General features: G+C 37.7%; 1 protein-coding gene across 4 annotated transcripts in view; it reads right to left on the bottom strand.

Moving 5' to 3' along the window:
- CCDC141 (coiled-coil domain containing 141) overlaps positions 1-26,721 on the bottom strand; it is a 207,975-nt gene that overhangs the window by 21,833 nt on the left and 159,421 nt on the right. For 3 of the 4 annotated variants that reach the window (XM_045480374.1, XM_045480376.1, XM_045480373.1), the window contains 8 exons: positions 22,299-22,478; positions 21,597-21,722; positions 18,888-19,076; positions 16,943-17,122; positions 15,086-15,235; positions 4,657-4,797; positions 3,680-3,874; positions 2,120-2,303 (listed from right to left, as the gene is read on the bottom strand). In XM_045480374.1, coding sequence (XP_045336330.1) covers positions 2,120-2,303; positions 3,680-3,874; positions 4,657-4,797; positions 15,086-15,235; positions 16,943-17,122; positions 18,888-19,076; positions 21,597-21,722; positions 22,299-22,478 — 1,345 coding nt within the window. The remainder of the gene's footprint in view (positions 1-2,119; positions 2,304-3,679; positions 3,875-4,656; positions 4,798-15,085; positions 15,236-16,942; positions 17,123-18,887; positions 19,077-21,596; positions 21,723-22,298; positions 22,479-26,721) is intronic. The other variant, XM_045480375.1, reaches the window with a different exon arrangement.

The following is a 26,721-nucleotide window of genomic DNA, read 5'->3' on the forward strand; positions in this document are numbered from 1 at the left end:
AGGTCACGATCTCACGGTCCGTGAGTTCGAGCCCCGCGTCGGGCTCTGGGCTGATGGCTCAGAGCCTGGAGCCTGTTTCCGATTCTGTGTCTCCCTCTCTCTCTGCCCCTCCCCCGTTCATGCTCTGTCTCTCTCTGTCCCAAAAATAAATAAAAACGTTGAAGAAAAAAAAAAAATAGCTACCATGTAGTGAGTGTTCATTGTTTGACTATGGCTAAACGTTGTAATTTATTTATTTATTTATTTATTTATTTATTTATTTATTTACTTATTTACCTATTTATTCATTCATTCATTCATTTACCATTTCAACCATTTTTAAGTGTGCAGTACAGTGGCATTGAATACATTCTCATTGTTGTGCAGCCATCACCGCTATCCGTCTCCACAACTTTTTCATCTTCCCAAACTGAAACTCTGTACCTATTAAAAAACAGCTTCCATTTCTCTCTGCCCCGAACTCCTGGTAACCACTACTCTACTTTCTATCTCTTAAATCCGACTACTCTGGGTCCCTGCTGTAAGTGGAATCATGTAATATTTGTCTTTTTGTGTTTGGCTTCTTTCACTTAGCATTATGTCTTTAAGGCTCATCCCTGTTGTTAACAGGTTATGGCTAAGCACTTTATACGCATTAATGTAATTCTCCTTGGATTCTCTAGGTTCTATCACATTTTACAAATGATGAAACTGAGACTCAAAGAGTCTCAGGTTACCCAGACAATCATTGCAGGAGCAGGGATTTGAAACCAGGATTACAGACTCCATGGCTTAGACTAAGCTGTATTTCACGTTGTTATGAGCTGAACTGTGTCTCCTCCAGAATTCGTAAATTGAAGCCTCAACCACCAGTATCTCAGAATGTTACCACATTTGGAGATAAGGTCTTTCAAGAGGTGATTAAGTAAAAATGAGGCCATTAGGACGGGCCCTAATCCTATACGACTGGATCCCTCCCACAAAAGATGAGGGAGAGACACCAATGCGAGCCTGTGCACAGGGGAATGCCTGTATGAAAAGGCAGCAAGAACTCAGCCGGCCGCCAGCCAAGGAAAGAAGCCACAGGCAACACCAATCCTGTCAGCACCTCAACCTTGTGATCTTGGACTTCCAGCTTCCAGAACTGTGAGGAAATGAATTTCTGTTGTTTCAGCTGCCCAGTCTATGGTATCTTGTGATGTTAACCCTAGCAAACCAATACTCACTTTTCATACCTTTCTTACTGCATTAACCATAACATGACTTCTAGGCCTAGGTTGTGGATTCTCAAATGAAGAAACTAAGTTTTATTTGTCTTTAAATCAATCGCACCTCTTCATAGATAATAGGTACTCAAATTTTTTTTTAGATAAATTTATTTGCATTAAAATTCTGGGTCCAGTGATGTTTGGGTAGCCTGTAAGAGTTAAAATAATATTCCTAAAGCATCTTACTTGATGAAAATTTTCAAAACTGCATAGCTTTCATACTGAGCAGATGAAGATTCATGACATTCATTTATTTATACAAGGTATTTACTCAATGATTCATTTATTCACCAAATATTTGTGAAGTACTTAGTACATACCACAAAGCAGTAAACTAACAGGCAAAATCCCTTCTCTCATGGAGCTTACAGTCTGGTGTAAAAGCCAGGCAATAGACAAATAACTATACAATTTGTCAGTTGGTGATAAGGGCCAGGAATGCAGACAAAGCAGGATGCAGGATGATGAATAATGGGAGGGGGATTTAACTTGTCTTGGTCTTTGTGAGTAGTTAGTGTGTTTGGAAACTGAATAGAATACAGTGGATAAAATACACTGGAATAAGCAGAGCATTGTTCTGGTTTTATTACCCTGGGGATGAGCGACAGGAATAGGGGAGAAAAGAACACAGAGAAGGAGGGTTTACACAAGATAGTGAAAATCCAAAGGCCTCCTCTCCTGCAGGCAGAAGTTACTTCCTATTTTCCCTCCTGCTTACTTTTATAGAGATGGGCTCTTATCTTGAGTCTCTTCCCCCAAGTAGTTGCTACAGTGAGGACCCTGAAGGCCTGCCATGTTCTGCTTTCTGCTGGATTAGGTGGCTATAGATTTGTTCAATGGCAAATTGCTGGATATTTTTAAAAAGACCTCACCATATAAGCGCTGGGCTAGGTCACTGATCTCCTGAATCCTTTCTTCTTGCTGAGGCACTGAGGGCATGATATACTTATTGAACTGCTGGTGGAGAATTTCCACAGCTTCCTTTGTCTTGCACTCTGTAGAGTATTTTCCAACTCTTACAACTGTGGCACTTGCGTCTTCATACCAAAAGTGACACTAAATTAAAATGGGATAAAGTATAGATTAAGGAGACACCATCCTTCTAAAGTTCTTCATTTTGACCACTGAAGTATCAAATTTCAAATCCCTCAAAGTTTATAATCACATTAGTTTGAACTTTCTAAGTTATAATAAAGAAAATATCAAAATATGATCATATGTTTTTGCACTAGGGTATTAGAGTCAGTTAAGAAAATAAAGGTATAGAAGTTCATTTGATTTCCCTGCCTTCTTAGATTTACCTAAAATAGAATTCCTAAGAACATTATACACTTACAAGAACATGCAGTAAAAAAAGTGTATAGCACTAAAAATAATTCAAATCTCAGCTAAAAGAAAAGAAAAAAGCCCAAACATACAAAATCTAGTCTAATTGACTGAAATAATTAACAATACATGGATAAAGTATTGCCTGACTAACACTCTAATAAATAAATTCTCTTTTAAGAATGAGATCTAGTTTATCAATTAAGGAAGTATCATCTAAAGAATAGCATTTGACTTTTTTTTTAATAGAAGATACTCATGTAATATTTTCAAAATACAGTGGAGAACTGAGACAGTTTCTCACAAAAAATACTAAATAACTGTGATGGAAGGAATGTGTCTGACCAAGGCCAGAGCAATTATGATGAGCAAGAATTAGAAGCACATGACTCTGTTAAGAGCTGCCTTTAAATACGTGCCAGAGAGCTACAGCAAACCTATACATCAGATAGAGAAGAATGATCATCCTCATTCTCCTTAGCATGGTGTTACATCTAAACACTGCTGCATAAGTGGTAAAGAGAGACACATTTTGTCTCACAGAATAATGGGCTTCAAAGAACCTCAAGTGCAGAATTTCTTCAATATGAAGTGTGCAAATAATAATTTTAACTTGCCAAATTTTGTACAGTGTATGAGCACTCTACCATTTATCCTCTTGACAAAAGCAAAAATAACGCCAATAACAATCTTTTTACCTGAAAAATCCCAGTATCACATTTCTTTCTAAACATTTTCAAATTCTGTGAAATAAGTAAGTCATTTTGAGTATTTTAAAAAGCAGTGAACATAATTCCATGATGGTTAAACACCTTGAGTTGATGGGGTCATGTGGAAATGGGAAACTCTTATATGTTGCTGGTAAGAGAAAATTAGTAAAATGTTTCCAAAGAACATTTGGACAATACAATCAAAACCTTGTAACTTTCATTCCCTTTGGTCTAGCAATTCTACTTTAAGAAATTATCCTAAGAAAATAATCATGAAAAGGAGGAGATGTATAGATTTCATGACAATAACATCTAAAGCAGCATTGTTTTAAAGTAGCAGAGTAATTTTATAAAACAACATTACATATGGATATCATTACAACAACAAGAAGATACCTCTTCTATCATTTCCTGGAGATGTTCAGTCAGGTCCAAATTCATCTTGTAATCTGTCACAACTTTTTCAAACTCATCCACATGTTTTTGCAAATCTTTCATGGTTTCCAAAAGGACATTCACTTTATTATTTGGATAATTTAAGAGAGAATAAGAAGTTTTATTCTCAACCTTTCCCATTTTCATTTTCAAAGCCTGTGCAAAAAAAAAAAAACCCAGCTTTTAAAATAACACTCAGTTTTTATTTATGAGGCTAGATAGTGATTATATAATAAGAGAAAAACTTGGACAAATTTTTGCAGCTTTCTCCATTATATAATATTAAAACAATAATTATCACTAATGTATTTTGGAAAGAATGGGTTTTCTTCCACATATTTTATTGATCCAGTATTAATATCATATAGAAAATTCACTATGTACTAGGTTCTATTCCAGATTTCGAGAATGATACTATGATTAAAAAAGACAATGATCATAAAATAAAATATTTTATTGTCTTCAATAAGCTCACTGTTTCCTGGGAAAGGTATTCAAATAATCTAGCCAGGGGTTCTAGGAGCAGTGGAGGAGGTTCCTGACATTGGCAGGTGCAAGAAAGGAAAAGGGGTGTACAAAAGGTGTAGACATGCGTGTGTGTGCACGTGCGTGTGCACGTGTGTGTGTGTGTGTGTGTGTGTGTGTGTGTGTGCGCTGTGGGGAAGAATGGAAGCAGAGAGGCTGGGTAAGTTTGGTACAATCCATTCCAGAGCTGCCTCAAGAGATAATTAACTTAAACAATTTACATGGGAACCCAATTGTCACAAAAGCAGAAAACTACCTTCTCAGTCCCAATGCTACAAAAAGGCCCAAAGGTTAAGCATCTAGAATTAAAATGCAAAATGTTTTGCAGTAACTGTAGTAGTTCATGCACATGCACACACACACACACACACACACACGCACACACAAATGCACCACCCACACTTTCTCTTTACCTGTATTTTTTCAGCATACACATCAACTTGTTGAATTTGATATTTAAGAGCCTTCAGATTCCGAGCTTTTTCATTTTTCTTAGTGTAATTAAACTTCAAATTGTTGAATTTCTTTTTTATATCTTTGAATGACTCTTTGAGCTGTAGTTCAGTAAAAAGAAAGAGGTGATTTCCTTAAAATTAGGACACTAATATTGACTTGTAAAAAATAAAAAGTCTAAACACTTCAAGATATTGATAATCTTCAAAATGTATTCAGTGATTTTGCAATAGGAAACAAGTCTGGTATATGTGAAATTAAACATATCCCCAAAATATAAGTAAGCATAAATTGTTCTTTGTACTTCTTGATTTGTAATTTATAATTAGATTTATAAGTATAGAATATCCTTTGGCCTCCAAACATGACAATTGTTAACACACGATAGATTTTCAACAACTCAAATTTTCTTATTTGTATTGATTTGACATCAAGTGCCCCCATTCATTCCATTCTCAGTGCTCTAGCATTTGCCCCAGATCCTTTTACCTCCAGAGGCTCTTTTTTTTTTTTTAATGTTTATTTGTTTATTTTTGAGACAGAGCACAAGCAGGGGAGTGGCAGAGAGAGAGGGCGAGGCACAGAATCTGAAACAGACTCCAGGCTCTGAACTGTTAGCACAGAGCCTGGTGCGAGGCTTGAACTCCCCAACAGTGAGATCATGACCTGAGCCGAAGTCAGACACTTAACCGACTGAGACACCCAGGTGCCCCAAGGCACCCTTATGGCCATCACGTATGAATTTATGAGGCTCCAACGAGATGCTCCTGTTGAAGAGGTCAATGAAGAGTTGATATACAAACCACTGAGGACAATAGTGAGATGTAAGAGGAGACCCAATATGAGATTTAGTAGGAAAAGTACTTTATTTGTCCAAATCCAGTTTAAAAAAGTTATTTTTCATGAGCAGTTTCCAGAAGAGATTTCCTTATTAGGTATAGGCCACTAACTTCAGATGTCCTTCCAATCCAAAGTAAAGTGACAGTGTCACCACTGATGGCAATGCTAACCTGTGTATAAACCAAGCATAGGGCTATGAACTGAGACTAGGGCATGCATCATGACAGCCTGGAGAACACACAGGTCACCTTTACCAGTGACCAAAGTTCTAGCAGCCCATTCCATTAAACACACCACTTTCTGTACCCTTCTCCATATTCAAGAAAGATAAACATATTGACAGGTTCTTCATATTATCAGCAAGGGGAAGTACAGAGAAAACATAAACCTTCTTAGATTATATGGAAGCATTTAACAGCAAAAAATGAACAATGTCATGGTTGATAAATCTGAGCAATGATAAGAAAAGTCAGAAGCATATTAAAATTCTTTTCAATGGCAGCAAATAAATTATTTGGAAGGGAATAAGAGCTGTGTACATGCAGATTCTAGACTTGTAATGCATAAAAAAAAATATATCTGCCCTAAAAAAATATTTCCTTTCTCAAAATGCTTACTTCAAATTCTGCATATTATAAAAACAGAACCTTGACTTTATCTTTACCATTTCTTGGAGATGATTATCTAGAAAGGCCCTGGCAGACTTGCATGCATGGAAATTATTATGCTGATGCAATTTTTGCACCTGACACACCTATACCTAATCGGCGTTGTTTATTTTATATGGTAAATGAAATTGTTGAAGATGAGTTTTAAGCTACCAATTAAGCCAAGCACAGAGACCATATTAAACATTGAAACTGATAAATCAGTAACATTCTGAAGAGGTGGAAAGAACTATAGTTCCAAAATTTGAAAACTATTTCTCTATTAGAACTCAGGAAAATATTTGAGAAGATCATATTTCTGTTGCTATACTTATGAAATAACCAATAAATATTTAACTTCTTTGACATTCAGTGTTTTAATCTGCACATGTTTTATTTTAGTGGGGGGAAAAACAAATGGGATTAAAATACAAAGGGACTACATCCTGCATTATTCACATAGAGCTTTGGCAGGAACTTTTTTCCCCAAAGTCACAATCAGCAACTATCTGAGGAAACCACAGATTCTTGTATTAAAAAAGATGGTCTCAATAAAGAGTTATTATTTAATGGGTACAGAACTTCTACTTGAGATGATGAAAAAGTTCTGGAAATGGAGAGTGGTAATGGTAGTGTAACAGTGTGAATATACTTAATATCATTAACCTGTACCCTTAAAATGGCTAAGGTAGTAAATTTTATGTTACGTGTATTTTACCACAATTTAAAACATAATTTTTATCTTTAATAAAAATAAACATAAGAAAAGAAGAAAGAAAGGGAAAATATATGTCCTGTCACTAACACGTATCCATTGGAAAATAAAATGTTATATTCTTTTTTTCTCTTATTGGAACATGATATATATTATACACTTCAGTCGAGAGAAAGGAAGAGGGGTTCTGTCATCAATCTGATAATCATTGGATTACATCGGCTTGTTTAAATGGGAAAGATCAACATCTATTTGAAAACTATGTGATGAATGGAGAAAGGCTGAGCCTTAGCACTGTAATTCTAAACCATGAAATTTTAAATCTACTTTGGATCAAAAAATTTAAGACTGGTAAATGATGAGCACAATTTTATTTCTGTTTCTTCAGAATGTATGCACTTCCACTGAAGATGATTTATAAGACCAAAGAATGCTCATGGCACTATGGGTATGTGAAACGGACTCAACTTCTTTCTGACACATGAGCTCCTTTGACAAAGTTGCTGGCACTTTTTCCTTTTGGTCCCACCAGAAATGCAGTTTAAATCTTGTACCTTTCCCAGATCAAATTTCAGACTATTGCAGATACAAATGGAAGGCAACATGAACAAACTGCCTTTAGCAACTAGATTTTCAGAAAAATCTAATCATGCCTAAATTTCTTACCTAAATGTTCCAACATGAAAACTTAACTTCCCATCTAATCCCCATATAACTTGTCATATTTTTAAAGAAACTGAGTGCCATGGTCGCTTGGCTATGGGATCATTGTTCCCGCAGCTGTTTCTAACTTTAGTTAGCTTGTCAACAATGGGGAATGGTGAAAATGGCCAAGACAACTGCTCAACAGGAGGACATAAGCAGGAAAGAACACCCAAAGCTGGACGGGAGAGTTTACCCTATTAGAAAATTTTTAATGTTGTTATAATCCACATTAACAACTTTTCCTAAAAGTCTTTAAAACACTAGGAGCATTTTCTTTTTCTAATGAATAATGTGATTTTCCAATCTATCTACTTGTTCAGCTCCTCCATATTTGTTATGGAATATGCAGACTAAGTTAATAGAGGTATAATTAGGAAAAAAAGTATTAAGACTTTGAAATTGTGGTTCTTTTGGGGGCACCTGGGTGGCTCAGTCGGTTAAGTGTCCGACTTCAGCTCAGGTCATGATCTCACGGCTTGTGGGTTCGAGCCCTGCATCAGGCTCTGTGCTGACAGTTCAGAGCCCGGAGTGTGTTTCAGATTCTGTGTCTCCCCCTCTCTCTGCCCCTCCCCCCACTTGCACTCTATCTGTGTGTGTGTGTGTGTGTGTGTGTGTGTGTGTGTGTGTGTTCTCTCTCTCTCTCTCTCTCAAAAATAAATGAACATTTATTTATTTTTTTTTTTCAGTGTTTATTTATTTTTGGGACAGAGAGAGACAGAGCATGAATGGGGGAGGGGCAGAGAGAGAGGGAGACACAGAATCGGAAACAGGCTCCAGGCTCTGAGCCATCAGCCCAGAGCCTGACGCGGGGCTCGAACTCACGGACCGCGAGATCGTGACCTGGCTGAAGTCGGACGCTTAACCGACTGCGCCACCCAGGCGCCCCGTAAATGAACATTTAAAAAAAATTTTTTAATTGTAGTTCTTTTGAAACTAGCAGAATGAACATCGTCACCAGATTTCCCAGGGAGCAGTAAGCCTCTCTCAGGGTTAGGAATGAACAAAGCTTCCTTGAGAAGAAGCAGAAGCAAAAGGGGCTGATGACAACCAGGCTGGCTTGCTATTCTTAGTCTTGACGAAGCTGGTCAAGGCTGCTTTGGCAGAAGAATGTATTATTGCGAGTCTGGAGCTGGCAAGTCCAATTTATGTGAGGGAAATGGGATATTTTAAAACTAAGGAAACACCTTAAAGACAAAAGCCTTTCATTGGACCTATGGCACAGGTTTGGCCAGAATCAAAAATACAAAATCAACAGTCCATTTCTCTTAAGGTCCACTTCATGAGCTTCATTTCTTGCCCATCCTTTCGCCCATTTTAGAAAAAAACTTTCTGGTGTTCATTTTGAGTAACAGAGGCTTCACAGTTATTATGGCCCAGGGATACTTGCATTTGAAATGAAAGGACCCAAAGTTTCATAATTCAACCTGAATGATTTGCTACAATTATTATGGGTAGAATATTAAGCCTAAGTCCTGGTGAGATTTGGGGACAAGGCTCCCTTGGCCTCCTTCTGCTTGGCAACTGCACCATTGCCTGCTGTGCTCAGGGCCAGGACTGTAGCAGCAGAAGTGGGGCAGCTTGGACAGAGAAGATGGGTGCTCCATTTGACACTGGACGCGGCAGCATGTCTCAGTAATGGGTATTTTACAAACTCTGCAAGTTCACTGTCTTCATAATATATTTGTTTTATTTTCTGCACATGAAAACTATGATTTTATTTTATTTTATTTTATTTTATTTTATTTTATTTTATTTATTTTTGGGGGGGCGCAAGTGAGCAAAGGGCAGAGAATGAGAGAGAAAGAGAGAGAAGCAACACTCATGTTCACCCAAAGTGGGGCTCAAGCTCACCCGATGAGGGACTTGAACCCACGAACTGCAAGATCATGACCTGAGCTGAAGTCAGATGCTTAATCGACCGAGCCACCCAGGCGCCCAAAAACTATGATTTTAAACTTCAACTCTCTATATTCTTCAGGAAAAAGAGTCACTTTGCAGATGTTAAACACCAAACTTCTAACACATTTTATGCCTATGGGATGGGCATTTTCAGAACAAATTATAATCTTTCCTATTCTCTTATACATACCCTCTGAATGGACCCACAGTGTGGCCTGGTCACGACTCATTGTGACTTGAAGTCCCATGGGCTTTAATTCACTCTGGACCCCATGTTTCCTGAGGACTGTTGTAGTCTTGTGGTCAGGTACATAGTAGCCACGTTGGTGATATGTGTTGAATGATGATAGTTTAGTTTTTTCTTAAAATCACTAGTGAGGGCTATCAATCTGGAATACCTTTACTATACCACAATGCTGCCCCATTGCATATTTTCCGCATCCATGCATTCTTTTTCTGCTTCTTGTCCTGCCAGTGGGTGACTCTCCATGGTCATTTTGTCAATCAATAGCAAAGTGCTATACAATGTCAGGAAGTCTGATTTTATTAGTTGGATACGTGTCTCTCCCTCGATTCTAATTTACTGCTCCTAATCTGCCTTCTATCCCTGGAACTCAGATGACCGACTCACCCAAATTGACATAAAAATGTGTGTAAGTGGAACATGAGACTCTGACATATGGAATATACTATATGTGCACTAAGTCTTTTTCTGCTACCTTCCTGATGTTGCTGCAGTATAAAAATTTCTGGCTAAAAAAATAAAATTATATGAAAGCTTCTGTTTGCAAAACTTATTTTGGAAGAATGGACACCAACCCAATTCTGTCATTGCTATTTTTTTCAGCAAGGTAGTTATTTGTGACCCATAAATAGACTCCAGTTACAAATTTCCATGAACATTATATAAATGTAAAAGTAATTTTTTTGGTCAAGTTGCAGGTAGAAAACATGCTCAATATTAACGTATTACATTTCTAAATGAAGATGTGTAAATGAATGAGTAACTAATAGTGTTCCGTCACATATTACCACAGAGAGTGTCTGTAAATGCCTTGTGTATTAACAGCTTATTTATGTTGCCAGGCAAGAAAATATATAGTGAAATTCAACATTCATGCATACAAATGTATCTTTGGGTAAAATGAATGAAAAAAAAACTCCCCAAAATCTGGCAGTCTGAAGGCTGTGAAGGTAGATGTGGACAAAATGAGATTTTATAATTTCCTATGTCTTACATAGTGTATGAAATTAGACAATGAGAATATTTTACCCAAAGATAATCAAGGCGCAAAACCATGGTTCTTTATCTTTACAGAATATCATATCACATTTAAAGGGGCGCCTGGGTGGCGCAGTCGGTCAAGCGTCCGACCTCAGCCAGGTCACGATCTCGCGGTCCGTGAGTTCGAGCCCCGCGTCAGGCTCTGGGCTGATGGCTCAGAGCCTGGAGCCTGTTTCCGATTCTGTGTCTCCCTCTCTCTCTGCCCCTCCCCCATTCATGCTCTGTCTCTCTCTGTCCCAAAAATAAATAAACGTTGAAAAAAAAAATTTTAAAAAATCATATTTAGAACAGCCCATTTCATTTTGCCTTGAGGTACTGAGTCCTCTTCTGAGGGCCTTTAGTGCAGTTATAACCATGCAAGTTAGTTAGGGCATCATCAAAGGAACTGTGCTATTAGCATCAGCATATAAACAGCTTGTAACAGATAGGTCGTAAAATAAGGCTAGAAGAGGAAAACACAGAAAAAGGATCCGTGGAACATTAGACCATGCAGTAGTTGAATGGGCTAAAACAGGAACGAGTAATGAACTCTGAGATTAGCAAGTGACAGTGTGTCGGTGCCCAATAAATGCCAATGCCCAATAAATGAGCTTTTGGCCCAAAGCTGACTCCTTAACACAACATGAACAGAAACTCTGCAGTTTGGTAGCACACTGCTCAAGTGAAAATCTTACACACCTCAGTTTTCTCATCTTAAAAATGAAGATGTCAAAGTAGAGATCTTTCAAAATCTATTTCAACTCAGCATCTGTGAACTTCCAAGAAGCACTTTAAGCACATTAGAAGCAAAACAATGTGTTTTCCAATCAACTTAAAAAATCAAATGTAATGTTTGGTTTAGTTCCCTAGTGGGGTGTCTGACTTCATTTTTTTATACCAAAAAGTAGTGTAAACTATTGCTTTTAATTTTATATAATGTTTCAAGTACCTACACCAAATATTAATAACTATAATATAATAAAAATGTCTAGGGGCGCCTGGGTGGCTCAGGCAGTTGAGCGTCCGACTTCAGCTCAGGTCATGATCTTGTAGTTCTGACTTTGAGACCTTTGTTGGGCTCTGCGCTGATAGCAGGGAACCTGGAGCCTGCTTCAGATTCTCTCTCTCTCTCTCTCTCTCTCTCTCTCTGCCCCTCCCCCATTTGTGCTCTTTCTCCCTCTCTCTCAAAAATAAATAAATAAAGCATTAAAAAAATTTCTAAGTGTATAAATATTTTCACCACTTGGAATCACCCATCTGCACTTTGATCTTCACAATAAAACTAGAGCATACATACATTTATTTTACTAAACTGTACTGAAAATATTCCTTCTGCTTATTTTCCCATTAGGCTTATGGTAGGAAATTCCAGGATGTGGATGCTAAACTGTGACATGCCTACTACATTTCTATAAGAAGGAAAGAAGAAATAGATCAAAGATTTTCAAAGATCTTTTAAATGTGAAATTGTAACTTACATCAAAGATTAGTTGGATACGAAGTAGAAGCAAATGGGAAGACTAGTTCTCTTAATGTTTAAGATCATGTTAAAGTGTTATCTGATTCCTAAAGCAAACCCACATGTATCTGGTTGCTCATTCCTGTTACGGTACAGACAATCCTGGGGTGTCCCTACTGTGACTACAAGGTACATCTGTCATCCTGGCTAGCTGGCTCCCAGCAGAGGCACATCACGAGGCAGCCTGTAAATAGAACCACTGTGGGAAGGGCCTGAACAGGGGGACCGAGCTCCATAAATGCCACAGCACTTCAGGAAGATGGAAACAGCCATAGGGAGCTAGGAATAAGACTTAGCCTCCTCCACTTGTGGCTTCAGTCAGTCTAGTCTCCCCTGAACATCCCTGCAAGGAGAGAGATTTTTGGCAAAACAAAAGTTTACCAAAGAAGAAGAAGGAGGAGGAGGAAGAGGAGGGGAAAGGGGCAGGGGACAGGTTGGGGGAGAAGGAGGAGGACGATGGGAAGAAAGAAGATAACTTTGGAGAAAATGTGTAAATTGAGGCTAACAGAATGTTAGAGAAGCTTTACTGCTTCCTTTTCCTGTACCTACTTTTGTAATGGACTTACAACTAATGGACTCAGAAACATTTTACTCTAAATGGAGATAAGTCTGGAATTATATAGTACCTTGTCTTCTGCTGTCAGTTCTCAGTCAAAAATCAGGACCCCTTGGCACAAAAACAGACACTCAGATCAATGGAACAGAATAGAGAACCCAGAAATGGACCCACAAACATACGGCCAACTAATCTTTGACAAAGCAGGAAAGAATATCCAATGGAATAAACACAGTCTCTTCAGCAAGTGGTGGTGGGAAAACTGGACAGCAATATGCAGAAGAATGAACCTGGACCACTTTCTTACACCATACACAAAAATAAACTCAAAATGGGTGAAAGACCTAAACGTAAGACAGGAAGCCATCAAAATCCTCAAGGAGAAAGCAGACAAAAACCTCTTTGATCTTGGCTGCAGCAACTTCTTACTCAACACCACCTCTGGAGGCAAGGGAAACAAAAGCAAAAATGAACTATTGGGACCTCATCAAAATAAAAAGCTTCTGCACAGTGAAGGAAACAATCAGCAAAACTAAAAGGTAACTGACGGAATAGGAGAGGATATTTGCAAATGATATATCAGACAAAGGGTTAGTATCCAAAATCTATAAAGAGCTTCTCAAACTCAACACCGAAAAAACAAACAATCCAATGAAGAAATGGGAAAAAGACATGAACAGACACTTCTCCAAAGAAGACATTGAGATGGCCAACCGACACATGAAAAAATGCTCAACATCACTCATCATCAGGGAAATACAAATCAAAACCACAATGAGATACGACCTCACACTGTCAGAATGGCTAACATTAACAATTCAGGCAACAACAGATGTTGGCGATGATGTGGAGAAAGAGGATCTCTTTTGTACTGCTGGTGGTAATGCAAGCTGGTGCAGACACTTTGGAAAACAGTATGGAGGTTCCTCACAAAAATAAAAATAGAACTACCCTATGACTCAGCAATTGCACTACTAGGCATTTATCCAAGGAATACAGGTATGCTGTTTCAAAGGGGCACATGCACCCCCATGTTTATAGCAGCACTGTCAACAATAGCCAAAGTATGGAAAGAGCCCAAATATCCATCAAAGGATGAATGGATAAAGAAGATGTGGTATATATATATATATATATATATATATATATATACACACACACACACACACACACACACACACACACACACACACACAATGGAATATTACTTGGCGATCAAAAAGAATGAAATCTTGCCATTTGCAACTATGTGGATGGAACTAGAGGGTATTATGCTAAGCAAAATTAGTCAGTCAGAGAAAGACAAATATATGACTCACTCATATGAGGACTTTAAGACACAGAACAGATGAACATAAGTGAAGAGAAGCAAAAATAATGTAACAACAGGGAGGGGGACAAAACATAAGAGACTCATAAATATGGAGAACAAACTGAGGGTTACTGGAGGGGTTGTGGGAGGGGGGATGGGCTAAATGGGTAAGGGACATTAAGGAATCTACTCCTGAAATCACTGTTACACTATATGTTAACTAATTTGGATGTAAATTAAAAAAAATCAGGACCCTTGCCATCCTGATCTGTGTTTTTCCCCCAGGGTAGGTTTATTTAAATGGAAGTTTAACTAGGGGAAGGTGACTGTGACTCACTACAAATTTGGGGGTTGGGTTTGGGTAGAATTGAGGAAGAGGAGGTAGAATTATGTGTTCGTGAGGGGGAGCATGGATGCAGAGGATGACTTTCATGTTACTCTTTTTTTCTCTAGAAGTTGTTTTGCCAGTAAGCTACTTCATTTGAGTAAACATGAAACCAGCCACTTGATTTTGGTGATAATACTTTGTAGCCTCTGAGGCAAAGAGCCTGCTCCCCTGGCCCTTGGCACCCCCTTCACTATGAGTCAATGGTGCTTAAATAGAATCTCAGCAGGTTGGAGCTGGCTGCCTGGAGACAGCCTGTATCCACTCAAGCAAGCAACTGCTGTACAGCCTTGGGTGGGGATAAGGAAACAAACAAAAGGCCATAATGGTACATTCTAGGTTTTTCTATTCATTGACAACATACTGACTTGGGTGCTTGAAATTTACTCAAACTTTCAGAGCCCTGAGACTATTGCTTGGTAGATTAAAGGTCAACATTGAATAAATGGTCGCCTGATTGTGTGTGCATGGGTGCAAACACTTGAGCCACATGCGTTAGGTTCAGAGCAACTTCTGGCAATATCGCTGCTCACTCCCACCACCCCACCTCATTTATATTGTCCCTTGTGGTGCAGTACTCCAAGCAGCGGATCAGGGTCCGTTCATACTCCTCGGCTTTGGAACGCAAGTTCACACCATCCCCCTCAAGGACGTCCAGCTGCTGCTGCAGGTTCTTGGCAGAAATGTTAGAGCAGTTCTGAAAATGGAACGGAAGTGCAAGTGACAAAGGGAACGGGCAAAACAGCAATGAGACGGATGTGCTATTTACCTGCTTTATGAAACTCATAGAGGACATTAAAAACTAGGTTCCTGGTTTACTTTACCTCAAGCATATCTGAATATGCTGTAATGATTTCAGAAAGAAGCCAGACACCAACATGTCAGGGAAGGCAAACCATTGCATTTCCAGTCTTGAAACTTAAGTTTTGAAGATTTGCTCATCACACCCAAGTCTTCAAAGATGTCGTTTATTATAAGGTATAATTTTTACTTCAAAAGCATAAAATATGCATCGGAAACCTTCAGCTTCTGCACTATAATTTTCCTGTCAACTTGAACTTAACCTCAGATTCATTATGGAAGTGCACCAATCTCTGCTCAGCACAGAGGGCTGCTGAGGCCAAGGCAGACAAGAGTTAGAGAACAATTTATATTATTTGTGCAAAGTGAGATGTCTTACTTTTTTTTTTTTTTGTAATATCTTTACTAATAAAATAAAACTCTTTAAAAAGAAAGTTCCTTCTTGGTAAAAACTGATTCTATTTTGTATTTCTGTCTTTTAGCTTAAAAAAAATTATGTTCTTTGCATTCCATATAGTTTAATGGATATCTTAAATGAACTTTGAAATAAGATTGACCATTATGATTTATTAATGTTATACATATTGGATAGAAAAAACAATCTTTTCTCACTAAACTAAGGAATTTAGAAAGGGATTTTTTTTAAATCGGAGTCCAATATATTATTTAGAAAAATTTGATCTGGAAATATTCTCTTCTCTTTTAGACTCCTTTGTTAATGTCAGTCCACTGGCATAAAACATGTCCAATGACTGGTGCCCAAGCCTTCTGCAAAGCCAGGAGACTCCTCCATTCTGAGTTTTCATGGCTTAAGCAGCTTCTCTGGGCCTCAGATGCTTCTTTTATAAAATGAGTGTTGTGGGCTGGCTTATGTCTAGAATACCTTCCAGATCTGAAATGTTAAAGCAGCATTGGTCCAATCAAAATATAATCTGAGCCACATGAATAATTTAAAATTTTGTAGTAGTCATATTAAAAAGTAAGAAAGAAACAGGTGAAATTCATCTTCATAATGTGGATTGTTCTACCAAATATGTCCAAATATCATCATTTTAATATGTAACCAAATGTAGAAAATATTAATACAGTTTTTATACTGTCTTTGAAATCTAGTTAATTGTTGCTAAACTTCTGTCAGAAATACTTGATCTGTATTCCAATTTCATAGTTGATAACTTAAAATGTAGATTCACATACCCAAGCTGTTCCCAACATACATAAAAGTTTTCCCATAATTACACTGTCAGTTTAAAATTTTTAAATTAATTAAAAATAAATAAAATTAGAAGTTCAGTTCTTTCATTGCATTAGGCACATTTCAAAGGTGAAAAATTGACTGCCATATTAGACAACACAACTCTATAATTCTATTTTTAATTAGCATGAGAATAGGTATATAAAACAAGACTTGTATAAGCAGATTTTCTCCTTAAATATTTTTTCTTTTGTTATAGGTGGTAGACATTCACCACAAATAACTATCCCAGTGGCTTAATGTATTTTTTAACTTAACATGTACTAGGCAATCTGCCTGGTTTCATTGATATTAAACCCAACTCTCAGCTTTAGTTAGATATGAATGATGGTGTTCTAAGCTGCTTACAGGTCGCTGTACTGAAGAGATGATGTCCACTCCCAGGGAAAGGGCCAGTTTATGGAGCTGCTCAATATGTGCCTGCTTCTCCTGAGAGCGACAGAGCTGAACCTGGGCTTCGTGGCCATCCTCCAGCTCCTTTGGCTGTTCTAAAAACTCCATTTCTCTTGATTTGATGAGATGACCCAGCTGAAATTTAGGATGTTAACAATTAACATGGGTTTCATATTTTCAGGAAGACAGATTTTTTTTTTAAACAAAAAGCCTACTTCCTATAACCGATTTTACTACCTGGTCAAAATGTTGCCAAGCTCATCTATAATTACTAGTGTTATAGACAAATAAATGTTACAGGGCTTCAAACCAAGAGGGTAAAATTGAGGAACTAATACTACCAATTCTGTTAAAGAAGGTTATAGCCTAAAACCTTTGCAAGATCTAGGCTTGTGATCCAAGTAAATTCAGAGGCTATTTTATTTTTTATTTTTATTTTTTTTTTAATTTTTTTTTCAACGTTTATTTATTTATGGGACAGAGAGAGACAGAGCATGAACGGGGGAGGGGCAGAGAGAGAGGGAGACACAGAATCGGAAACAGGCTCCAGGCTCTGAGCCATCAGCCCAGAGCCCGACGCGGGGCTCGAACCCACGGACCGCGAGATCGTGACCTGGCTGAAGTCGGACGCTTAACCGATTGCTCCACCCAGGCGCCCCTCAGAGGCTATTTTAAAGGGATATCAACACATCTCCATTTTCTGTTAATAGAAACTAATAACGTGATGCCTGGGTGGCTTATTTGGCTAAGCATCTGACTCTTGATTTGGGCTCAGGTCAAGATCTCACAGTTTGTGAGTTTGAGCCCCTCATCAGGCTCTACACTGACAATGCAGAGCCTGCTTGGGATTCTCTCTCTCCCTTTGTCTCTGCTGCTCCCTGCTCTCTCTCTCTCTCTCTCTCTCTCTCAAAAATAAATAAGTAAACATTTAAAAGAAAGTAGAAGCTAATAACTTGAACCTGTACTAAGCACTCCTTAATGTCAGGTACTTAAGATACAAAAAAAAAAAAAACCCAAAAAACACATGAATTTATTTTCTTTCCTCAGAGAGCTTACACTTGAAGGGAAAAAGTAATTAAGAATCAAGATACTAAAAATGACAGATGTGTGAGATAAACTATGAAAGTTCTGGGAATTTAGAAAAGAAACAAATCACTCCAAGTAAGGTAGGCTTTTTGGAAGCAAGGATAGAGTTTAAATAGTAGAGAAGAGCAAAAAGGACCTGTCAGATAATAGCAGCCTGAGAGTCAAGGCTTGGAGTGAGGAAGGTGTGCATCATCTTTAAGGAACAAACAAAAGCTCAGTTTGGCTGGAATGTAAGGGAGGATAGAAGCTAGTGAGAAAAAGTTAAAGGCCAGATTGTGGAAAACTTCTGATACCAGAAAAAGCAACTTGGCCTTTATTACACAATAATTTATTTCTAATTTAATAGCTTAAAGTTTATTTCTTTATTTTGAGAGCAAGTGCGAACCAGGGAGAGTCAGAGAGAGAGGAAAACAGAGAATCAGAAGTAGGCTCCATGCACTGTCAGTGTGAGCCTGATGTGGAACTTGATCTCGTGAACCATGAGATCATGACCTAAGCTGAAATCAAGAGTTCACTGCTTAACTGACTGAGCCACTCAGGTGCCCTTCTAATTTCATAATTTAAAACTGAGGGTCTTGGGGCACCTGGTTAAGCATATGACTCTTGATTTTGGTTCAGGTCATGATATGACAGTCATGAGATCGAACCCCACCTTGGGCTCCACGCTGGGCATAGAACCTGCTTGAGATTCTCTCTCTGCCTGTTCCACTGCTCACTTGCTCTCTCTCTCTTTCTTTCTCTCAAATAAATAAATAAATAAATAATAAAAAAAAATAGAGCTGAGGGTCTTCCAGATATCCATGACAAGTCCTACCTTTTCCTTAACTTGATGGAATTGGACTACCTTGTACAGGATATCTTCATAATCTTGGATTCTCTCTTGCTGTTTTTGATGGAGGTGAATAAGCTCCTTCAGTTGTTGAGACTTCTCTTTAACAGGGGCTCCTTTGCCAGTTAACTCTTCTGATTCTTTTACAATGTATTGAACTTCAACGTTCAGTTGCTAAAGAAGTTGAAAGAAATAAAAGATATCCAGCTTTTAGACAGCGTTTTCCTTTATAACTGACTATGGGAAGGTCTCAATCACTATTCTCTCATTTGCTAACTATTATTTATTGTCAGCCCCACCCCATCCTTGCTAATCCAGGCTTTGTGTTTGATGCTAAGGATACATTATTCTATTCCCATCTTCTTAGAAATTAAAAAAAAATTTGCTATAAATGCAAAAAACTTGTTTCAAAGCTAGGTGGTGAAATAGAAAGTCACATATTTCTGTGGCACACCAAATACTCCAGTTATCTGTTAAATGAATGCATTTAAAAATTTTTTTTTCCAACGTTTATTTATTTCTGGGACAGAGAGAGACTGAGCATGAATGGGGGAGGGGCAGAGAGAGAGGGAGACACAGAATCGGAAACAGGCTCCAGGCTCTGAGCCATCAGCCCAGAGCCTGACGCGGGGCTCGAACTCACGGACCGCAAGATTGTGACCTGGGTGAAGTCGGACGCTTAACCGACTGCACCACCCAGGCGCCCCTAAATGAATGCATTTTAGATATTTTATGAAGCCATGATCATCTCTGATATTTAATGTAAACTAGAATTAGTATGATAAAAACATAAAGAGAAGACAAGTCTAAAAATACATTGGGGGAATTATTTGTCCTCCATGATAACAGAATGATCAGAATGAACTACCAGCTGAGCAATGTGGTAGATATGCTACTTTAAAAACAGTCATCCCAGAATCCACAAATAGACACCACATGTAGAGAGGGATAAAGCAGCTTCCTTTTCCCTAGGACCACTCAGATACCCCTTGTAGGAATCCAGATTTTGGGATAGAACTTGCAAATGCTGGACAACTCAAAGAGGAAGCCACTATAATGTCAGGGATGGAGCTTATATCAAGGAGAAAAGTAGTGGAAATCATTTAGGCTAAGGAAATACTTTGCAGAAGAGTAGCCTAATAAAGGTCTTCAAATTGAAATCAAGCATAGGGGCATCAAATATATGCATACCACAGTGACAGAAGTAATGAAGCTTGGGAATGGCCCCTGACTTAGAAGAATTTACTCATGCATGCATGTGCAGGGCCACGTGCATGCATACATACACAAAATGCCAGTAGGCATATAACACAAGGTATATCAAAGTAGCTAACATGTAAGCTAATTGAATTTTCTAAGAATTTATAGAAAAGACTTCACCATGGGCTACAATGGTGTGTGTGTGTGTGTGTGTGTGTGTGTGTGTGCGCGTGTGTAGGAGGTAGTTTTATGCTATATCAGTTTTACCTTTAAAGAATCTGAAATAGGGGTGCTTGGGTGGCTCAGTTGGTTAAGTGTCTGACTTTGGCACAAGTCATGATCTCATGGTTCATGAGTTCAAGCCTCGTGTCAGACTCTGTGCTAACAGCTCATAGCCTGGAGCCTGCTTTGGAGTCTGTGTCTCCCTCTCTCGCTGCCCCTTCCCCACTCATGCTCTCTCTCTGTCTCTCAAAAATAAATAAACGTTAAAAAAAATTAAAAAAAAAAAAAAGAATCTGAAATAGATCTTCCCTAAAGGAATCTTCAGTCTTCTGATTTGGCATTCTTTAAAGCCAACATTTTTGAAGTAGCAACCAACAGCAATGCAGATATCTTAACTTTGCAGTGAAGAACAAGAAGTCAGGCAAGAGGACAGCATGACTGGCAAATATTTTTGACAGCTGTATCAGGTTTAGGAGCAGCAGGAGGTGGAGGGTATGGAATGCATGGGCAGTCTGGGCCTGGGAACATGACTCATGGTTTTATCTCTCATCTTCTGAGGGCTCTCTGAGAGGGAGAATGGGAGAGCACAGCAAGATTCCTGGGAGAGTGGTAGGAATCTGGGGTGCCAGTGAATGGGGATGGTGACATCATAGTGGTGATTTCAAGGACAAAGGGGAGCAGAGCCTCTGTGTCAGAGCTTGCTCACCCTTGTTCTGAGATGTCTTAATCTAAAACATGTCTATAGGGAAATAATTAGAATGAATATATGTGATAGCTTAATGTAAATTCAAATAATCTAAGATAATATATCAGGCATTTTGTAGCCTGAATATTTGTGTATCATCAAATACAGAATAGTGCAGAAAAACAGTAAGAAAAATGTGTTTTTAAAGTGTAATTTTAGGGGTGCCTGGATGGCTCAGTTGGTTGAGAGTCCGACTCTTGATATCAGCTCAGGTCATGACCTCATGGTTCACGAGATGGAGCCCCATATCAGGCTCTGCGCTGACAGTACAGGGCATGCTTGGAATTCTCTCTCTCCTTCTCTCTCTTTGCTCCTCCTCTGCTCTAGTGTGGGCACATGCACTTTCATTCTCTCTCTCAAAATAAATAAACAAACATTTAAAAAAAAAAGTGGAGCTTTAGACAAACCATGCTTTTGTTTAAAAAATAACAATTCACCAGTCTGTTAAAATTAATTAGGTAAATCTCAACTGAACAGTTTTTGATTTTTTTTCCCATTCACCCAAGTCCATCAATCTGTTTCTTCACCTGGAGGTGAGGCTTCATTTCACTCCATTTTTTCTGTAGACCTAAAATGGTCTGGAGGCTCCCTCCAAGGTCAAGTGCAGACACAGGCATAAGTGCTTCCTGAAGAAGTTTTAAGTTGTAAGTGGTCTGAAATATATATTAGATAGTTATGTGTTTATGTTCTTGGACACCATTGGCAATCCAGTGATGACTGGTGCATCATCAAACTTTTCAGTCCTCATGAAAACACTCACTACCTCAAGTGATTCTGTGGTCCTAAACTACCAAGGAACAAAAGCACAGGCCCTGGGTTTCCTTTACTTTGTTTTGTTTTGTTTTGTGGTAAAATACACATAACAAAATTTACCATTTTAAACACTTGCCAATTGTGCAGTTTTGTGGCATCAGGACATTCACATTGCTGTGCATCCATCGCCACCATCTCCAGAACTTCTTGCCATCCCAAACAGAAACCCCATACCCATTTACCAGGAACTTCCATTCCCTCCTTCCCTCAGCCCCTGGTAACCTCTATTCTGCTTTCTCTCTTTACGAATTTGACGACTCTGGGTACCTCCTGTAGGTGGGATCATACAACATTTACCCTTTTGTGACTGCCTTATTTCACTTAGCATCATGTTTTACAGTCTCTTCTATGTTGCAGTGTACATCAGAATTTCATTCCTTTTTAAGACTTAATGATATCCATGCATGTTCCTGTACCTTTCTAAGTTGTTCTTTGAATGCTCCCCACTGCTGTTTCACAGGTTTGCTTGCTGTGGCTTTAAGTTGCCATGTCATCCGAAGGTGGCTGAGTTCTTCTCTTTCTGCCTTCTGGCTTTCCATAGTGTTCTCCATAAAGTGCACTTCATTTTTCACATTTAGTATTTCATTCTTTTTTGCCTGTTAAATTAATAACCCATATAATGGCTTTTCTTCCCCAAGAGACACAACATTTTTGTATACACTCTTTTAGGAGACAAACACTTGATCATGGCCACCACACAGCATGGTTCTGAGATCAAGACAAATCTGGAATGCTTGTGTAAAGGCACAGCGGGGCTCTCAGAACCTCTGGTCTAAGCTCGGACACCAGGTCCTGAGTACTTTAAAATCCAGTAGTGTTTGACTCCCCACCCTCTCCACCCCTGGCCAGAGTCTGGTTATTTCCTGGGGCTTAAGGGGTGATTAAATGAGTGTCAGGATCCAGAAATGTTGAAGTTAAGATTATTTTAATGCATAAGTTTTGAAGTATATTCCATCTTTTATTTTAACATTGTAAATAATGTTAAATAACTCATTAGAATATGTCAAAGTCTCAGCACCAGGAAATATGAGGGGTCTGCTTTTCTCTTTCAACTATCCCATTGTATATACTACAGTTATTTCAAATTTTCTTTGTGAACAGTTCTTAAAGCTACTCCCTTTTGTAAGAACTGAAATGTACATCTATATATCTCTGTATTTTTATCTCTATTATGCACCTATAATACACAGCAGAACCCATCCTAAACAATATTTTTTAAATCCCTGCTATAAATAAAGTTAGGGTATCTTTCACATATTATTAAGAAACTATTAATCAGAATCACAACATCTAAATTCAGAGTCCTCTTCATTTCTACATGTCCAATTTCTACATGTTCTGGCTGCCTGATTTGAAAGCCTATAAACAATGGTTTTAAACAGGGGAAATTCAGTTGCAGTCAGAAGAATAAAAGAAGTAAAGAGTAAGACCATGTACTTTTTTGTGAGTGCAAACATTAAAAAAAAAATGCAGAAGAATATTTAGTTGACAAAACAATGGTTTTTTACTTTGATGGCTAGCCTTTCTCAATAAATCCTTGAATTTCTCAGGAGCAAATGTGCATAGATTTCTATACAGTAAAATCTTGGTTTGCAAGTGTAATTCATTCTGGAAACACGCTTATAATCCAAAGCACTTGTATATCAAAGCCAACTTCAAGAACCATTGGCTCAGTTGTGATTGTGCGACATTCGGCATCACGTCCTACTTGTACTCCAAGACATCATTTGTTTATCAAGTTAAAATGTATTAGAAATGTTTGCTCATCTTGTGGAACACTTGCAGAACAAGTTACTCATAATCCAAGGTTTTACTCTAATCACAATTACAGCTAGGGATCTAGAAGTCAAGGGATCTTTTAGATTGTAGTCAGAAGACAGTGTCATGAATGTGTGCTGGAGTATTTTAACAGACCATCTTATTTCTAAATTATTTTAAATGACATTAATATTTCACATTTATATTTTTATATTAATTTAGACATTATAAAGTGCCAATTAATTACAAAAGAATATAATTGCAAGTTCTAAATAAAATCTCTCCTATGAATTTGGGGATTCAGAAATAAAATGATATATGTTGTAACTATGGTTAACAAGATGATAATATATCATGAAAGATATCAGACAACTTCAGCAGAACCCATCCTGAACAATATTTTTTTAAAAGATGCTATAAATAAAGTTAGGGTATCTTTCACATATTATTAAGAAACTATTAATAAAATATAATATATAATTTAATGTAAACTTGGAAATTGCAGCATATCAATGTCGACTATAATCAGCAGGGTATGATTCTAGTGAGGCCTGGAAAAGGGAGTGTACAGTAGTATTTGTGCTATCTAGCTAGCAGGATTCAAGAAGAGTGATTATGTACTTGGCAGACTTGAGTATTTTAACCACTCACCAAGATTAAATAATTTGCCCAAGGTCTAGTTAGTAAACATGCTACTCATTCTACTTCTGTTTAGGGGCATGGAAAAAATTGCCATAATCATATCTAATAGGGTACTAAATTACCCATTTTCCATTTGGATTCAGGCACAATGAATGGTGTGTCTTGTTTTCCAGACACGTTGATAACAGGAAGGCAGTATCCTAGATAGCATCCTTGATATTCACTGCTATATATTAGTAAATTAGCACTTTCATTAACATGTCTGCCCAGAGTTCTCACATAAATCAATTTCTCTGATCTTGATGATTTTTTAGATGAACTGAAAAATTTTCGGTGTCAACCTTGAAAAGATGAGCCACAGGAACCCAATCAAGAGCAGAACATTCAGTGGAAAATGCCAGCAGGCCTTCTTCCTCTTTAGCAACCACAAACTGGTTACCACATTTCAACAATAATGTTTGTTTGAAATCCTGATGGTCCAAAAAATATGAAGAAATTAAAACTGTGTTTTACTTGCTTTACCAATGATTTCCTATCACAGAATGTTACTGAACCAATAAAGTTAACTATTATGTGGATCTTAATTCTTACCAGTAAGGAAGAATTTTATTATATGACAGTTTTTAAGGATCTTGAGGTAAAGCATATGTTTTTATACATAATGTCTGATATTTGATGAATATTCACCAGTCCTGCCAACACAGGGCTACATGACTGGAAACGAAGAGAAAAAAGTAGACAACAGAAACAACTCCAGGCTCAGATGTTGGAGTTAGCTGACAAACACTTTGAAATACCCATGATTAATATGATCAAGAGAGTACAGGACAGATGTAGAGAGGACAGGAGAGATAATTGCATTGGTAATTGAAATCTAATTAAAAAAAGATACAACTGGAAATTTCATAACTGAAAAGTAAATTTCTGAAATGAAGTCATAATAAAAAGGATAGACAAAAATGCAATTTGCAAATATTTGAATTCCTTCTGGGTGTAAATTAGAGAAGTACACAATTAAGAGACTAAAGACTATATAACGAACAAAGTAAAAATGTGAAAGGTGACAGATCAATAGATAATACATGTTCTAAATGTTCCAAATGAAAAATCACTTAATTTGTTTTTACAGTAAAGCACCCGTACAACATTAAGAACATGGGCGAATTGCTTAGCAAGTTTTCTCTGATGCTTAAGAATAGTATTAGATAAATCAGCACTATAAATACTTTTTTTCCCCACATAGACTTAATAAGAATGGTCTTCAAACCACGAAGGTTGAGCTAGAGAAGATAAAGAGTTGCTCAGAGTGATGAGAAGAGTTACAGAACCTAATTCTTCCAGATGAATTCAGTCTCCAGACTGAGATTGATCACATTTCAGAGCACTGGGAAAATTGCAGATGTCAGTTATCTTTGCAAATCCACAGAAAATAAGAAAAGTGCCAGAAAGTTAGAGAAAGGAGAATGCCCTGGTTTTCAGGGGGAAAAGGATGGACTACATAATTTACAGATTGGTAAGCCCTACATTGATAATTAGTGCAGTAAGTTCATCATCGATCAAGAAGCTTGTAAGCACTTTGGGAAGAATTCCCTGATCACAAGGAGTCAACCTGATTTATGTCAAATTATACTTATGTAATGGATAGGATACTTTGTAGGCAGACCTTTCTTTGAGCTGTCTCTCTCACTACAGACTTAGGAAAAAAGTTGCGAATTAATGGTTGAAATAAAGTACTATTGGAAGTGTCTGTGATTGTTTAAAAAAAACTGTCTAATCAAGCAATTGCTGAATGGGTTGGGACGTCAACTTGCCCCATAGACACTTTTATTAAAGCTCTACTTGCAGTCATAGAAGGCCTACTTATCAAATATATAGACTTAAACTTAGAAAAGATGGCTAATGTAGTAGATAGCAGGGTCAAGTTTACTTTAATAAGATGGAATCATAGGTAAAATGAAATTAAATAGTAATAAATAAATATAAAGGCCCACATTTGTATATGAAAGATAAATGCTTGACCAATATAAGATGGGAGTGATCTAGCTTGACAGGAATTGCAATGAAAATGTAATGGGAGTTGTATTTGATCACAAGCCTAATATGAATCAGCAAAGTGAAATTATTGCTAAAAATGCTAGCATAGTCTTAGGACTCCTTGGTAAAAAATGATGTCCACTTTGTTGTACTTTGTGTTGATGTTGTACCTCACTTTTTGGTTACATTTCATGAATGATTTTGGCAAACCATAGAAAATTCTGGGAGGGATAATTAGGATGCAGAGAGAAGTGAAACTGTCTCACAAACGATGGAAAGGATTTATATGTGGTTAGCTGCCTAAAAAACTCAGATTAGACATAGCAACTGTTTTCAATGTTTGAAGGACTTACCTGTGTAAGAAGAATTAAATGTGAATTTTTTTCCCCTGTGTAGCTACAGAGG

This window comes from Leopardus geoffroyi, chromosome C1, assembly GCF_018350155.1.
Source record: "Leopardus geoffroyi isolate Oge1 chromosome C1, O.geoffroyi_Oge1_pat1.0, whole genome shotgun sequence".
Lineage (NCBI taxonomy): Eukaryota > Metazoa > Chordata > Mammalia > Carnivora > Felidae > Leopardus > Leopardus geoffroyi.